This window comes from Musca domestica, unplaced genomic scaffold (assembly GCF_030504385.1).
Source record: "Musca domestica strain aabys unplaced genomic scaffold, Musca_domestica.polishedcontigs.V.1.1 2, whole genome shotgun sequence".
Taxonomy (NCBI): Eukaryota; Metazoa; Arthropoda; class Insecta; order Diptera; family Muscidae; genus Musca; species Musca domestica.
In genome coordinates, this window is record NW_026712249.1 from 37,010,097 (window position 1) to 37,027,441 (window position 17,345).

The 17,345-nt window shown below is 32.9% G+C and overlaps 1 protein-coding gene across 1 annotated transcript; it reads right to left on the reverse strand.

Annotated features, from left to right (window-relative positions):
* Positions 1–1,289: 1,289 nt before the first annotated feature.
* LOC101898023 (uncharacterized) lies at positions 1,290–6,888 on the reverse strand. The gene is made up of 4 exons (XM_005184623.4): positions 6,460–6,888; positions 6,215–6,383; positions 5,831–6,148; positions 1,290–1,943 (listed from the first exon to the last, which is right to left on the reverse strand). The coding sequence occupies exons 1-4, from the start codon at positions 6,822–6,824 to the stop codon at positions 1,530–1,532; spliced, it is 1,266 nt and encodes a 421-aa protein (XP_005184680.1). The 5' UTR covers positions 6,825–6,888; the 3' UTR covers positions 1,290–1,529.
* Between the last annotated feature and the right edge of the window lie 10,457 nt (positions 6,889–17,345).

Sequence of the window (17,345 nt, forward strand, 5' to 3'; positions counted from 1 at the left end):
TTATATACCTATATAGAAAATTCTCTTCCAGTGAGTAAAGTACTCAGAAGGAACTCCTTGTGAGGATTTGAAGACAATTCCTTTGAAAAATGTGGCTAAAATTATCGAAATACCGATTATGGGGGGTACCGTTATGTGGGTGCTATTACGATATCATGGCATTGCCCATCTTCGAATCAAAATTTTAGCTTCCTATATTAATTCGTTTTGACTCTAGCGTGATTACAACATATGGGCAGACGGATGGGCGGACATGGCTAAATCGTCTTAGAATTTTACGCCGGTCAAGTAGATATATGCATTGCAGTAACCACCGCTATATGTCAAGGCTACACATGAACGGCGAACCGAATACCAATTTTCGGATTTTAAGCACTATCTATTCACCCAATATCAAATTGTACCAAATATGATACTATTTAGTACTTTTCGTACACTTGTAGTATACATTTACAAAACTACCTCTCTATCACTAACGTACCATTAAAAGGGACCTCAATACAAAATTTCAAAAATTCCAACTTAATACGTTCACCCTAAACCAAACTGCTCCTAATTTGGTACCATTTAGCACAGTTCGCACATTTAGAACACATTTCCAAAACCACCATCAAATATCAAACTTACTTTCCAAACTGGATTCTCGTACCAACGTTTTTTTTTTTTTTTTTTTTTGGTTCCATCCGTCCACGTAACACCAAAAAGTACTATTTAAGAAGTTTAGTACATTTTTAGAACTTTTCGTAACCTAAAAGTTCGAATTTCCAAAAACACCTTGGTGCATCTATCCTGCACTTCATCAATGCCTCTCATTCCAAATTTACTTTTCGTACCCTTTTACTACGAATTTCCAACAACCCAGGCTTATCACACGCCTACACACCAAGACTGATCCTTGTGCAAAATTTCAAGATGCTAGCTAGCCATTTCGTCTGGGCGTAGCTTCTTAGTCAGTCAGATAGTTATTTCACTACTCGTTTATATATTTTACCATATTTCCATTTTACAACATCAACCTAATGAGTTCCAAGAATAAACGTAGTTTGATACGACGAAAATTAACCTGATCGGAATAACGTTTCTGAATTTAAATATTTTGAAATTTACAATTGATAACCAAATCGGCTGTAATTTGGTATTCCAGACAGTAAAATCATACAATCTTGATATATATTTTGGCCACTTCCCTGTAACAACATAACCAGATTTTAAGTATTTTTAAGTCCAAAGTGTCATTTTCGTATCAACAACATTAACATAGAAAATTAAATAAAAAATATAAAAAAAAATATTTTTTATTAACTTATTTATTTATTTATTTTACTAAATCTAAACCTTGATACAAATATTTGTACTAAAAAACACTCATGAAAAGATCATCAACATCTCACAGCATTTTCCGTATGAATAATCCTGTTTTCACATTAACAGCTTCTCCTCCATTTTAACTAAAAACCATATTTTTTGTATGTACCCGTACACAACGTGCATTGCTTATCACATTCGGACCCAAATACGAGTAACTAAATCTAAAATTCATCGAGTACTCCCAATTTCTCCAAACGTTGCAAACCAAATTTCAATTGTTTCTGCAACTTTTCTTGGGCAAATATTTGAGCCAATTTCTTGGCGGCATAATCTTCATTGGCAAAGGCTTCAATGCTGGCATCGTTGGATAATTCTTTTGGAATTGTAACCATGGGCAAGAAACCAAATAGAGCGAATAGGCCATACAATTCTCTCGAGCGCAATTCATATTTGAGATCATCCAAAGTGGGTATGGATTCATAGCGGGCATATTCCAGTGTTTCGGCAAATGTTTTGTAGTAGGTTTCAATTAGCTCGTCACGCTTCGTTGTGAGAATATCAAATTGGACACTGGTGTTCAAGAAGAAGTTCAAATCGCAAGCAGGACTGCCGTAGAAGCTGAGCTGGAAATCAACCTGCGGAAAAGAAAAATAACGTTAAAGTAATTTAAGAATATTATTTGAAAGAGTAATAAGACTTTAATTATGGATTTTGAAGAATTGATTTAAAAGGCAGGCTTATCAATAATCTTCGTTTGAACAACCAAACATGGATATTTTGATTATATATTTATTAATGAATATAAAACTAATATATTGGACATTTAATAGAGGGCTAAGTTTAATACTCTACACAGAACTATAATCAAATATTAATTCAAGAAAGAATTTTTTACGAGAACCGAGGGAGTCATAATGTCATAGGCATTTAAAGAATATATATGAAGGATTATTTTGGATATTATTTGCGGATTTTTAATAATATTTTTTATAAACTTTCAGAACATTAATCGTGGATTTTTGCAAATTAATTTCTAAGGACTATTAGTACTTTAACCGTTAAGCTTTTTAAATATTTTTGAATTAGAAAAGTAAAAAAACAGCTAAGTTCGCCCGGGCCGAAATTTTAATTCCCTCCACTATTTGGAAGGAACTTGTAATATGCTAAAAAAATTCTGAAAATACCGTCTATATGAATATCGTTACATGGGGGCTATACGAAGACGAGGACCTGCATACGCAATTTTTTGTCTTAAAACATTTCCTTTGAATAATATCGCTAATATCCGTGGAAGTACCGTTATATGCATATTCAATTTTCTGTCATAGGTTGAGATATCCACCTTAAAATACGCTATTACTTAATTACTGTGAAAAATGTCGATAAAATTATCAAAATAACGAATCATGGGAGGAACCGTTATGTGGGGCCTAAACGAAGACGTGGTCCTGCATATATTTTTATCATAGGCTGTCGTACCCATTACGAGCCTTAAATATCAAATTCGAAACAATTCCGGTCTATAATGTCTCTAAAATCAGAGAAATACCGAATATTGGGAGGCATCTTTATGTAGGGGATATACGAGGTCGTGGACCTGCATAAGTAATATTGTTGTGATAGGTTGTAGTACCCATTAAGATCATCCAACACATAATTTGAAACAATTCTGATCCATGATGTTGGTAAAATGATCAAAATACATAATATTGAGAGGTACCGTTATATGTGGGCTATGAAAAAACGTGGGCCGACATGACCCATTTTCGAACATAACCTGCCTACTTAGAAAATACACATGTATGCAAAATTTTAGGCTTCGTTCGAAATATAGCGTGATTAAAACAAACAGAGTGGCTGATCAGGAATATATAAACGTTGTTGGGTCTGGTATGTGTATTTCGAGGAGTTACAAACCGAATGACGAAATTAATATACCCTTCATGGTATGGTGGAGGGTACAAAAAATGTTATTTTTCGTGAATTTCTTAAGATTATATTGGAAGAACTTAAGTTCATTATTCCCGAACTTCTACAAATATTTCCAAGGACTACAAATGCAGGGATAAAAAAATAATTTTTGTAATGTTTCATGAAGGTCTATCGAGGATCATTTTCAAATGTTTTTAACATGTTTCGTGGGACTTATTTTTGGATGTAAAAAAATATTTTTGAAAGACTATACACATTATTTTTTGTAGATTTCTGAAAATATTTTAAAGGACTCAAAGGATATTAATTTTGCGGGACCATTATTTGTGGGTTTTCAAAATAATTTTTTGAATGGTTAGTACTATTTGGTAAATACTATTGGAATAATTTTTTAAGGATTATTAATATTGGAATTTTTGAGATTTTTTTTACAGACTACAAGGACAAAATTCATGAATTATTTAAAAATGAATATAACAGACTAAATAGGGCATTATTTGAGAATTAAAAAAAATATTTTTTAAGTACAACTAGCATATTATTTTTACATATTCAGGAATATCACTTTAAGGACTATTAGGATATTATTCGTGGATTTTTAAAAATATATTTTGAAGGAGTACCACGATAATATTCGTAGATTTTATTAAGATTAAAAAAACGACGTTTTTTGAGAATATTTTTAGTATTAATCGTAGGCTTATCGATCGAGAACATTTTAAGATGCTCCAGAATAGATCTTGGACGTTTTTGAGATTATTTTTTTAAGAACCAATCTCGGATATGTTTAAATATATTTTTAAAGAACTATAAGAACAATATTTGTGGATTTCTAAAAGTATTTGAAACGGCGTGCGGATTTTCAAAAGTATTTTTTGAATGGTTACTATTTGTTAAAAAAAAAACAAAGACACATGAATTTTTTGTTGAAGGACTATTAACATTAAATTTTTTAAAATGTTTTTACAGCCCATAAGGACATTATTCATGAACATTTAAAAATGTGTGTAAAGGACTTAAAGTCCTTGTCTGTGGATATTAAAAAAAAAATATTTTTCAGCAATATTTTACAGGATATTATTTTTAGATATTTAGAAGTATCATTTTTAAAAAAAACCGTGGTTTTTTTAAGACTTTTTTTTATCGATCGCAGGCTTTTTTAGAAATATTTCTAAGGATCGATCGAGGATATTTTAAGATTATATTCAAGGATAGATCTTGGACTTTTTTGAGATTATATTGAAAGAACCTATCGTGGATATATATATATAAATAGTTTTAAGAACCTGTTGTTGTTGCTTTATTAAGAATTATTTCAAAAGTCGATCGAAAACTTTTTTAAAATAATTTTAGGGACCAATTTAGGACTTCTTAAAGAAATATTTTCTTTGGGATCAATTTAGGCCTCTTTTAAGAGCATTTTTTATAAACGGCAGTTGTTCAAGTTCCAGTTTTTTTTTTTGAGAATGTTTTTAAGGATCTATTATGGAAAATAGTTCTTATTGTCCAATTGTAGGCATTTTAAAAAATATTTTAAGTGACTTTTATATAATTGGTGACTTTTTATAATTAATTTTAAGTTAGAGGATTGTTTTAAGAATTTTTATAAGTCGTGGATTTTTTTAAGAATCGTGGACTTACATTCGTTGTAATGCTTTGAATATATTTTTTGAAGGACAATTGGCAAGAAGGATCAGCAATATATACATAGCGATTTTTTTTAGATTTTATTTAAAGAACCTTTAGTTTAATCGTGAAGTTTTTTTTAAATATTTTATAAGGTCCATTTTTTTTAAGGATGATTTCAAGAAGTTATTGATATTTCTTAGGGTCCAATTTTTTAAGAATCAATCGAAGAACTTTTATAATTATTTTTGAGTTGCCGTTCAATGATTCTTTTTTTAAATACATTCTATCTTCTTTGGGAATATTTTAAAAATATTTTCGAAGAAATATTCCCTGACTTTTAAATTATATTCGTTCTTGTTTAGTTTAAATGTTTCTATTTTAAACTATTAAAAAATTATAAAATTTTCACAAATTTATGGAATATTTTAAAATGACCTACACTGGATAAATTAAGAATTTTTATGAATGTTTTTAAAATATTTTATAGTAAGAATTTTTGATTTTTTAGCAAAAATATATATTTTTTTAATAGAATTTAAGTACCAATTTTGAATTTTTTAAATTTTGTTTTAAATATTGTTAAAGGACTAATACTAAATTTTTTTAAGAATATTTGCACAATATCATGGAATATTCTTAAAAGTCTTATAAGGGAAGATTTATAGAAGAATAAGTTTAGACACATTTAATATTTTTTAAAATAAATTCTGGACATTTTTGCGACTATTTTATAAGACCAACACTGAACATCTTAAGAATTTCTAAAAACATTTTTTTAAAACCAATATTTGATTTATATGATGTTTTTGAATTTTTTATTGAAACTTTTTTGACTTTTTTATCAATATTTTAAAGGACAAATGCTGGACTTTTTAAAGAATATTGTTAAAAAAATGTTTATAGACCAATTTTGAACTTGTATAGGAATATAACGATAACTAAGCGTAATTTCGATACTTACAAATAATGCCTTAGTTGGTTTTTGTGGCTGATTATCATCCTCATAGCCGAACATAAAGTTATTGGTCCACAAATCACCGTGATTGAGTACGACAATGCGATCTCCTTGTTTGGCTTTACCCAACTTATAACTGATGTTTTTGAAATCGCTATAATATTTTTGTAATTTTGCAGTAATCTCTTCAAAGCCCGACCAAGTTGAGGCAGTTTTAATCAATTGATTCAAATAACCACCAAACATGTTGAAAAATGTTTCAGTTTTCAGCACGGTTTCTTCGCACAGCATACCACGTTGGAAACGTTTGGCGATGGCGGGATCCTTGAGAAGAACAAAAAATCAAATATTTAAAATATTGTGTTTTTGTTGAATATTTCCTGTATTCACCTTTTTGAGTAAAACCATGGAGGTGGCATGGAATTTAGCCAATTTTTCCAAAATCAAAGTCGTATGATTCCAATCCAAACCATCCTGGCGGGAGGCAACTTTGAAACCCTCCACAGTTAAATCATTGAAAACAATTGTTTGCATGGGACTTTTGGTGGCATAGAAACATCTAAAATTACACAAATCATTTTTTTTTTTTCGATTAAAAATACATTTTCAATATTTTCTTCTTAAGTTTTCATTACTTTGCACCAAACACATCCGATTCAGTCAAAATTGCCAATCGTGGCAATACATCGGTATATGTTAATTTTTCCTTCACAAACACACCAACGTCTTCGAGAAATTGTGTTTCCGTCGAAATGGGAATGGTCTTCACAATTAATGAGATTTTCTCATTTTTCTGGGGATTCTCTCCATAACTGTCATAGGTAATGACCACGCGATAAATACTTGAACAATAATTATCCCCAGGATTACTGCCCCAGGCGAAGTTCACTTCATGTATGACAATTTTCGTTTCGCGCAAACCTTCTTCGAGAGCATTCACGAAGAACTCTTCGTTCAAGTGTTCCGGCACAACAATTGTTTCTTCGTTTTTTATTATCATTTTTTTTTTACTTCAAATACTTTTACTCTAAGCTTGTCCGCACTATTCAATGTCTAACTGGTTAATGAAGAAGATTTTATAAAATCGCCAGGTTTTTCTGCCAGTCTCAAAAAACTCAGACGGAATAGCGTTTTTTGCATGGAATTGCGATCACTAATCTCTGTTAACTTATCAGCCAAGCGGAGGGGAGAGCGGAAACGAAGAAAAGTAAAAATAGTAGCTTGTCACAAACCTAAAAAACTATTCCGCGCGTGGCGGTTTAACAGAAGTACGCATGGGGCTAAGATAACAAATTACTCCCATGGGACAGTTTATATTTGTTTGTGTGATTGTGTGTCAGACACTTTACTTGGCTTCTAGACTGTGAATATTTTTTGTTTTTGTGTTCCGGCGGCATATCACTCAATATTTTGATAATAAATCGGCGATGACGCTGTAGACAGTGGTTAATTTGAAATCAAGATTGTAGGTCCACATATTTTGGTTAACTTAAAAAAAAATTAATTAAGAACAACTAAGAGAGTATTTTGGTAGTAGGAGAGAGCGATAGAGAGGGTATTTCGTTATTTATTTAATATAATGACTTGCAAGAATCTTAAAATAAAGTTGATCTTCCAGAAAATTTTGCTACGTGATACGTTCATCAGTTCGCTGATTTATTGTCATGTCATAGAATCCAAAACAATTAAGGCGCGCTCCAGCCGAGACATTAGAAATTATTCAGTGGGTCTGTAAGTCAGTCACGTTTTTTCTGTTATAACATTCAATATTTCATTAATAGATCGTTTGTGATGGCATTCAAAGTGGCATTTTTGAAAACAGCATTTTAACAACATTTATATTTGTTTTGAATTTATACAAAATCAGAGATGCGTCAAACTGAGAATAGTCCTAAAAATGCAGGACGTTGTTCTTTAGTTTATTGAGACACGAAGTCTTTCTGGTCTTGTACACGAGAACTTCGGAGACTTCTATGAAAATGGTCTTCGAGAAGACTTTCTACTTTTATGAAAAAAGGGAGGTAAGCAAAGGCTACAAGCGTGCGGGGTCGAGCATGTTATACCCTACAACACTACAATATGGAATCCTCCTTATGTCCAAATCCATTTTGGAAGATTTCGTTTTTGAAATATTGTCATAGAGCTCTGCCCAGACGTTACCCTCACAAACGCCATAATTTTTACATTTTTTTTAATTTTATTGAATGAAAGCAAGAATTTCGAAAACAGCATCAAATTTTAGAATAAGTTTAGATTTGTTCTAATTGGTCACCTTTGGCACGAAGTATGGCCTTCAAACGGCCAATTAAACCGTCACAACGGATTGGTATCCGGAGATTTTGGTGGCCATTGTGCATTGGAAATAAAGCGATTAACCTCATTTTGTAATCATTTTTGGAGGGCGTGTGCTGAGTGCGATGGTGGTGAGTCTTGTTGGAATGTCCAAGGTCGGCAGCCAAAATGTTTGCGTGCCCAAGACTTTAATACACCCTCCAGAATATTTTCGCGATAATATTCGGCATTTATTCTGATGCCACGGTCGATGTTTAGCTCACGAGCAATTTTTCGGCCACTGCGACGACGGTTTCGATCAAGTCGCTTCTTTAATTTTCAAACCGTTCCTGCTGATGTTGCTGTTTTCTTCCGTCCACTTCTTTGACTCCGGGCTACGCTACCAGTGTCACAGTAACTGCGATGGTAGGAGACACAAAAGATTTATTCACATTTATATTTTCGATTTTTTGTTACCTAAAAGTTATGGTTTTTTTTACCCGCTATATATTGTTCGATGACCTACAAATTGGTATGATTCGGCCCAGCCCTAAACTCTAACTGCATGCATAATTTTTAGACGAATTACTATGAGAAGAGATTCGGAGACATATGGGGAGAAATCTCTGTCCTCTTTGAGATGACCTTATGGTCTTCTATTAAATCACTTTCGGACTTCTATGAACAGAACTTTAGGTCTTCTATAGAAATAGAATTCGGTCTCCAAAGAAGTGTATGCGGTCGTCGATGGAAATTCATATCGGTCTTTTATAGAAGACCTTGATGTCTCCTATGCGAACACTATTGGCTTTTAATGAAGTAAATTTCGGACTTATATAAAAGAAAACGTTTCGGATTTTGATGAGAAATTTTCGGTATTTTATGAGTATAACCGGTGTTCTATTAAAAGACTTTTTGGCCTTTAACGAGAAGACCTTCCGATTTTCTAAAATAAGTCATTATGGCTTTCTATAAGAAGATATTCTGCTTTCGATTGAGAACAACTTCAGGCTTTCTATGAGTTACCATTTATAACTTCTACTCTTCTATGATAGGGTAGTATGGAAGAGCTTATATGAAAATCTTCTGGTGTTCTAATAGCGGAATTATGCGAATTTCAGATATCAGATTGTTTTTTTATTTTTATTTCAAAATAGTCTTGTTAGAAAATTAACAATTCTTGTGAGAGATTTACTAATATAAAGAAAAATATCAGGAAATATTCCATAAGAAGGTCCAAAGGTCTTACAGAAGAAGATATGCACATATTCTACAACAATTATCTTGGATATTGCACTTATATAATAACTGAGAAAGGGTTTTTAAGTCCATCGATTTTTTACATACTTAAAAAAAATGAAAATGGCAAGAAGTGGTGCAAAATATATTATTAATAGATTGAGTTTGATCCAATGACTTGCCGATTTTATATTGTTAATGATTTTTCATATTTTATTATTTCGTGACCTGCAGCACGACAACAAGATGAATTAACCTAACCACTCTATATGGTTTTAATCGATAATAGCTTGTCACAACAATAAAAAATACGTTTGCCTCCCAATAATTTATTAATATTTCGGTGATTACGTTGAATGCGAAATAAAGATTAAAAGACTTCGTAGTTTTTCAACAATTGAGATGGAATAATTGAAATTGATTTCATACAGATAAGGTTTTTCTGTCTTCAGTTTTTTCGATAGATGAAGTACTATTCCGAATAGAAGAAAGGTGATTCCGATGGAATTTTTTGTTCTACCAAACGACTTATTTATTTTAATGGGATCGTTTATTCATTTGACTCTCTAAGTTCGAAAATGATTCAAATCGATGTGTGTGGTCTTGTGCAATATCAGCTAACATTACGTTATTAGACCAATGATGACGTCAGATGTTGGAAATCTGGGTCCGCTAGTCAAAGGTACTTTAAAAATATAAAATTTAATTATGAAACGTGGCCATTTGGCTGGGTACAATGACTTGCAACATTTCAATATCTTACAGATATGATAATTAAGTCATATTTTCAATGCCAAAAATATGACTCAATTAAGTGAGTGTATACTTAGTCCATTATACAAATGTTTTGGATGAACTTTTGGTATGTAATATTTTTTAAATTGGCTTAATTTCAAATCTTGGGTAGACTTTTTAAGTGAAATTCGAATTTAAGGATTTCTCTACACGGACACAGCAGGGGGGATGTACAAAGAATCCGTTAGGGTAAATTTGTCATATCATTAAATAACCGGAACGAATGAAGATTTTTTTCGTAAATCACTTCCTTTTTCGTGAACCGGAGTACCACAAGGACATATAAATCCACAACAGTGGGTAGCTTAGCTTCTCGATAAAAATATTCTCTTAAGGGACACTTTTTGGCATAACGACAACTTTTGTTATTTTGAAGGTTTCAGGTTTCCAAATCAGCTGTCATTTAATATTTGGTTTTCTCAATAAGTGGTTTAACTGCTCCCAAAAAATATTCAAAATATGTGAAGCCTCATAATAAGGGAGCATCAACATTTGAGCGATTTCTGTAGAGCCGATTTGGCTATTAATTAAGTGTTCCCATAGTTAAGATGAGAGAGAGAGAGAGAGAGAGAGAGAGAGAGCGACGTTCATACTGATTTGATATGTTACTCCAAATTTCACCTTAGGCACGAATTATGGCCGGAATGTTACTCTGGCCGAATGTTGCTTTGCGGTATTTTGGCCCATTCCCGGTGAAGCGCTTACTTGAGATGATCGACACTTTGGTATTTTTTAGTGTCAACCTTGCTTTTCAAAATACTCCAGATACAATAGTCCAACGGATTTGTATCAGGAGATTTTGGGGGTCATTGAGTGCGGAAAATGAAGCGAGGAACCTCATTTTGCAACCATTCTTGGGTGGCACGTGCTGATGGTGCCGAGTCCTGTTGCAATGTCCAAGGTCTGCGGCCAAAAGGTCAGCGGTCAAAACGTTTGAGTGCCCAAGGCTTTAATACACCCTCCAGTATATTTTTGCAATAATATTCGGCATTTATTCTGATGCCACGGTCGATCAATACGAGCGGAGAGCGACCATCGGCTGTCATGGCGGCCCACACCATCACCATGGCCGGCGCTTGAGTTCTGGTGGCCAACCGAAGGTGCACATTTTCAGCTGACCTCTTTGGCAACTAAACGCGATCATTTTGTTTGTTTACAAACTGCTGGACAACGAATTTTTTCTCACAAATTCGGCAGTTCACCACTTTCGGCCAAGCAAAGCAACTCTTTAGCTCTTTTTTATCTATTTTCTTTTTGCTGCGGTGTATGTTCTTGCACTTTTTTGGAATTTCAATGGCTTTATTTTTCAATATTTGCCGATTTGAATATTGTGATATTTTCAGCTCACGAGTCATTTTTCGGCCACTGCGACGCGGGTTTCGATCAAGTCGCTTCTTTACTTTTCGAACCATTTCTGCTGATGTTGCTGTTTTCTTCCGTCCACTTCCTTGACGTCGGGCTACGCTACCAGAATCACGGTAACGAGCGATGGTACGAGACACAAAAGATTTCTTTACATTTAGATGCTAGAGTGCTCTAACGATAGCCTTTTGTGGTTTTCCAGTGCAATATAAAGAAATCACACTATCACGCTTGAATTCCATGACGAATAATTTTTTTTCTGGAAAATTCTCACCAAAATGCTTTTGTACGCTTGTAAACAATATAATAAGTTGTCACTGGAATAATTTTAACTGCTGTCGGACGAGTGGTTTAGAAATGACAGCAGTTTAAAGTTGGTTGCGGTTTTTTCATCTCACCCTGTATACCCAACGTTAGTACTATCTTTCTTATTATATGAAGTATGACCCAAAAAAAAAAGATCCAGTTGATCCTCTCAAATAATAGAGTACTGAATTGATTGAATCCAGTGACGTATTTAGAATTCAACAGTTATAATAATTTTCAGTAAGCTTTTCTACACTTTTGCGATTATAGACGGTATATCGTTAGTTAAGTAAAAGAGGGAAAAAAAGGGAATGCAATGGACGAAATTCGATTATAGCTTCTGGTGGTTTTCCTATGTTGATAAAATTTAGCTGGTAACAAAGCTGAATACTTGATTTCAAAATATTATTAGAGAAAGAGAACTACAATAGCCGCTAAATAATTTTACCTAACGATATTTTGTATTTTGATAATTTATGTCACACTTTTCGATATTTGAAGTTCGTAATGGGTACCTCTTCCTACTACAGAAAAATACATATCTAATTCCACATTTTCGTATATCCCTTTCTATATTCGGCATTCTTCATATTTAAGAGACTTTTTTCAACAGAATTATCTAAAAATTTATATTTGGAATTGGAAGTACGCCTTGTCTGCCAGATATTTGGCTATACAGGTCTACGTTTTCGTACAGCACCCATATGACTGTACCATCTGATATTCAATATTCCGACAGTTTTTAAATTTCATTTCGAATGATCAATCAATAACCTAAATGCGGTTTTTTGAAACAGTTTTTTTGGTTTATTTTTTTATTTATTTATATATTTTTATTTGTTTTTTTTTTTTTTTGATATTTGCTACATCCGCCTTAATATTTAATCCTCTTCAAAGACATAATATATGTCGATATTAGCGATAATAATATGAAAAATGCCTCTGTTAAGCCCCGTGTAGAATCAGTTCAGATTGAGCTGTACATTCCATTATTGTGGGTAATGTAAGGTATCATACAGTTGACTTCATCTAACATTAACTTTTATTTTGTTATGATATTGTTAAGTAATATGTAAAATATGACCAACCAACGTCGCATTGTTAATAGCTAATTTGAAACATTGTTTTGCTAAAATTTTCCCAAAATTAAGATTCGCATAGAAATCCGGTCCAAAATGTATAGATAGTTGCAGCAATTATCTCCACACTGTAATTATTTGCATGCAAAAAGTACGCTTTGTTTTACTTGACTTGTGTAGCTGTGAAACATATTTAGATGAACGCGAATCTATTTTTATTATCTTTAGAAGAGTTTTATTTTTTTCATTATTCAATCTTCAAAATAAAATCTAGCAAGTCATTCTAATTAATATTGGGGTTTTGGGGAACTTGTATTGTTTATTTGCTTAACTTTGCTGTTGTTATCGCCCCCTCTCATTATTCGCTTTTATTTTGTCATTAAGAGTGAGAAATGTTTGAGAAATGTTTGATTTTCTAAGATCGCGACAAAAAGTGTGATTAGTGACAATCATAAAGATAATAATATAATTTGGATCGTAATCAAGCACGCGTATCTTAAATATTTGCGACATTTTTATTTGATTATTTTTTTTTTTAATAATTTTTGTATGGTAATTTTTATTTAAATTACTGCCAACATTTATGATGAGGAAATAAATGCGAGACAGAGAGTATTATTACAGTGGTTCACCCAATAATTAGGGAGTTGTATTTTCGTTTATTATCTGGGAGATCATATTATTTTAATTATTATGGGAATATTTTCGATAGAATAGCACGAAAAATAAAACAAAAACCCAGTTGTCATAGCATCATCGCAAATTATTTTAAAATTTTGTTGCAAAAAATACAAGGGAAGAGTACATATATTCCATGAGGCATGCAGGCAGGCAGGAGACACTTCTCCTTTTTACATCGCTGGCATATTGGCGAATAAAGAAAACAAGTAAAAAAGTATCGGTCGGTTTTGCCGACAGATTTATACCCTCAGCCAATGCTCGATTATTTAAAAATATTTTGACTTCTGCTATGATTATTCAAATATTAAACCCCTTATGGCCAATATTGGCCATTTCGTATCAGACCTAAATAAATGTGATATAAATATTGCAACGTGCTAGGTTTGGACTGTGTTGTATTAATGGAAATTATGGGATGTTCCAAGTCCTGAATAGAATCGGATGTCAATTTCGCTTTTTATAAGCTTCATGGATATTCAAAAATTTGAGCCTTTGGGGGGTGGTACCAGAAGGAGTGGACCGATATATCTCCATCTTCACAACGGATCTTTTGTTAGTGGAAATAATGGGATGTGTGAACCTGATGCTTATTTCGGATTTTATAAACGTTTTGGTTATTCAAAACTTTGCCCCTTTGTGGGGGATGTAGCAGGAGGAATATGCCGATCTCCACCGTTTTTTTTTTTACAGATCCTGTGTTGATAGAAAATTTCAGATGTGCCAAGTCTAAACGCAATCCGATGTTATATTCGCGTTTTATGAGCTTAATAAATATTCAAAAATTTCGACCTTTTGAGGGGGAGGTACCAAAAAGAGTGGACCGATATATTACATCACCAGCACCAGACCTATGAATGATGCAAATATTAGGATTTGCAAAGTGGGAGTAAAATCGGATTATCGTTTCTCTACCTGCGCAAAAAAATATATTTTTTGAAAATTTCGATCATTTGTGGGGGAGATACCAGAAGGAGTGGAACGATATATTCCATCTTAACACCAGACCTTGGGTTAATATAAATATTGGGATGTGTAATATTTTAAGACAATCCGACACTTACATCAGATTTTATGAGAGTTGGATTATTTAAAGTTTTGACCTTTTGTGGGAGAGGCACCAGAAGGAGTGGACCGATATTGTCCATTTTCGCACCAGCAATGATGCAAATATTAGGATTTGCAAAGTTGGAGCATAATCGGATTATTCTTTCCCTTTCTGTGCAAAAAAAAAACATATTTTTTTGAAAATTTCAACCATTTGTGGGGGAGGTACCAGAAGGAGTGGACCGATATATTCCATCTTAACACCAGACATTGGGTTAATATAAATATTGGGATGTGTAATATTTTAAGACAACCGGACACTTAAATCACATTTTATAACAGTTGTAATTATTCAAAATTTTTACCATTTGTGGGGGAGTTACTTGATGGAGTGGACCGATATTTTCTATTTTCACACCCGACCTCTCACTGACGCAAATATTAGGATTTACAAAGTTGGTGCAAAATCGGACTATAGTTTATCTTTCTGTGCAATAAATATATTTATAAGTTTGACAAAAATATTACGATGTACCAAGTTTGGATGAAATCGGATACTCCCTTCGAGAGTTATCGTGCGCACCAGCCAGACAGACGGACGGACATCGCTAGATCGACTCCAAATGTTCTGAAACGGATTTGGTCCAAAGAGACCTAGGGTCTAAAACCGTTATTTCGACTAGGCACGTTTTCTGTAGCCATATGGCTGAGGGTGTAACAAGTTAAAAAGTATCTGTCAATTTTTACTTCTGTTATGATTATTCAAATTGTTGATACTCTATGGAGTATGTTTCGAAGGAATGGGCCATTTCGAATCGGTCCTAAATAAATATGATATAAATATTGCCAGGTTTAGACCGTATTGATTGCTTCTTTCACTTTGTATGAGGTACCGATATAGTCGACGAAAGTATTCCATATATTTTCAATTCTATGAGAAATCATAAATTCCGTATTCATCTCAGGTTTCTGGTTGAAAATTAACCTATAAACCATGTTAGTTTTGAACTGCTAAATATATAAATATATTACATTAGAAAAGTGAATATTGGGCGTTTTTATAGCCTCCATCATACTATGGAGGGTATATAAACTTTGTTCATCCGTTTGTATGTCCTTGAAATGCTCATGTCAGACCCAAATATATATAAATATATATTTTTGATCAGCCTAGAATACTAAGTCGATGTAGCCATGTCCATCTGTGTGTCTATCTCTCTGTTGTAATCACGAAAACTTTAGAACAAATTGAGATATAAGGCTAATATTTTGCGCACACTTGTATTTTGCCAGTAGGCAGGTTAAGAAAGTAAATGGGTCTTGTCGGTCAACGTTTTCATATGGCCCCCATATTTTCGTATTTTTCGTATTCGGTATTTTGATTATAATATTTATAGCCTCAGTCGCATGGCTAGAAAGGGTATACATCATTTGATACGAAATAATTTACTGCACAGAATAATCCGATTTAACTCCAACTTTGCATATACTTTATCTTAAAACTATACACATCACAATATTTTATTAACCTAAGGTCTGGGGTGAAAATGCAATTTATCGGCCCACTCCTTCTGGTACTTCCCCAAAAAAAGGTAAAAAATTTGAACATCCAAGATGCTCATAAAACGCGAAATTAACATCCGATTCCATTCAGACCTGATACATCTCAATATTTCCATCAGTGCAAAATTTAAAATGTATATCTTGCGAAACAAGCTGGCGATTTTTTACAACTTGCTATATCTAAATATTTCTCTCAACCGAAAACCTGAGTTGAATATGGAATTTATGGTTTCGCTTAAAATTCGATTTGATTTTGTTGTAATTTTGTCCCTACCAATATTTTTATCTGTATTAGATGAAGTATGAAAATGGAATACTTCGATCGACTATATGTGGTACCTCACGCACATTTTATAAAAACTATCCATATATGATATAAAGTGTTGTCCAAACCCTGCACGTAGCAATAACATGGATAACATTGACCCATTTCTTCGGAACCTAATCCTTTTTAACTAGTTTTATCAGAAATTCATTGATGTTCAGAACTTTGAGAAAATATTGCCTCTTTTATTTCCAGCTTTCTGTAAAAATTCCAAGTCTTGGACAAAAAACCTACCTCGAATGAGGGAGAAAAAAATTGCATTCGTTTACATGTACAAACACCATTAAACATTATATTTCTTATTCATGATTTTCATTCTTCCTTAACATTTCATAAATTTTTTCTATTTTGCGTTTTTAAATGTCATCGCTTATTCTTTCATTTACTATGGATGACACACATTTAATTGAAGTTCTGATGCAAGCCACACACGATACAACCGTTGGTACAACGAAGCATACAAATTGTATGCTTCGAGCACAAATGCTACAACTTGGTGTACAACTTCTTTGTACAACTTTTCGTAGAATTTATTTGTGTTAAGACAGTGGAAATAATTTCATGCTCTAATTTTTGAAATTCCTGTTTATAATATTCCCTAAAATTGCACATTTGATTGGATTTTGTATTATTTTAATGTGTGAAACAATGGTGTTGGCTATTCGAAAAAAATCACAAAATTATATTTTATGCGATATACCCACAATCTTTACAATGGTTGGTACATAATGCTAAATCTCAAAAAAATGTGATTTTTCGTACAACTGAGACACAACTTCATACAACCGGCCCACAAATCTTGAATACAACCTCTCCAAGTTGTACAGCCAGTTGTATCGTATGTGACTTGCATGAA

What these genes read in the sequence shown, in the direction of transcription:
- LOC101898023 (XM_005184623.4), bottom strand. Translation starts at nt 6,824, where the DNA reads ATGATAATAAAAAACGAAGAAACAATTGTTGTGCCGGAACACTTGAAC. An exon ending in TCGGATGTGTTTGGTGCAAA is followed by an intron (nt 6,384 to 6,459) that starts GTAATGAAAACT and finishes GTGTAATTTTAG; the next exon opens with ATGTTTCTATGCCACCAAAA. An exon ending in CCATGGTTTTACTCAAAAAG is followed by an intron (nt 6,149 to 6,214) that starts GTGAATACAGGA and finishes GTTCTTCTCAAG; the next exon opens with GATCCCGCCATCGCCAAACG.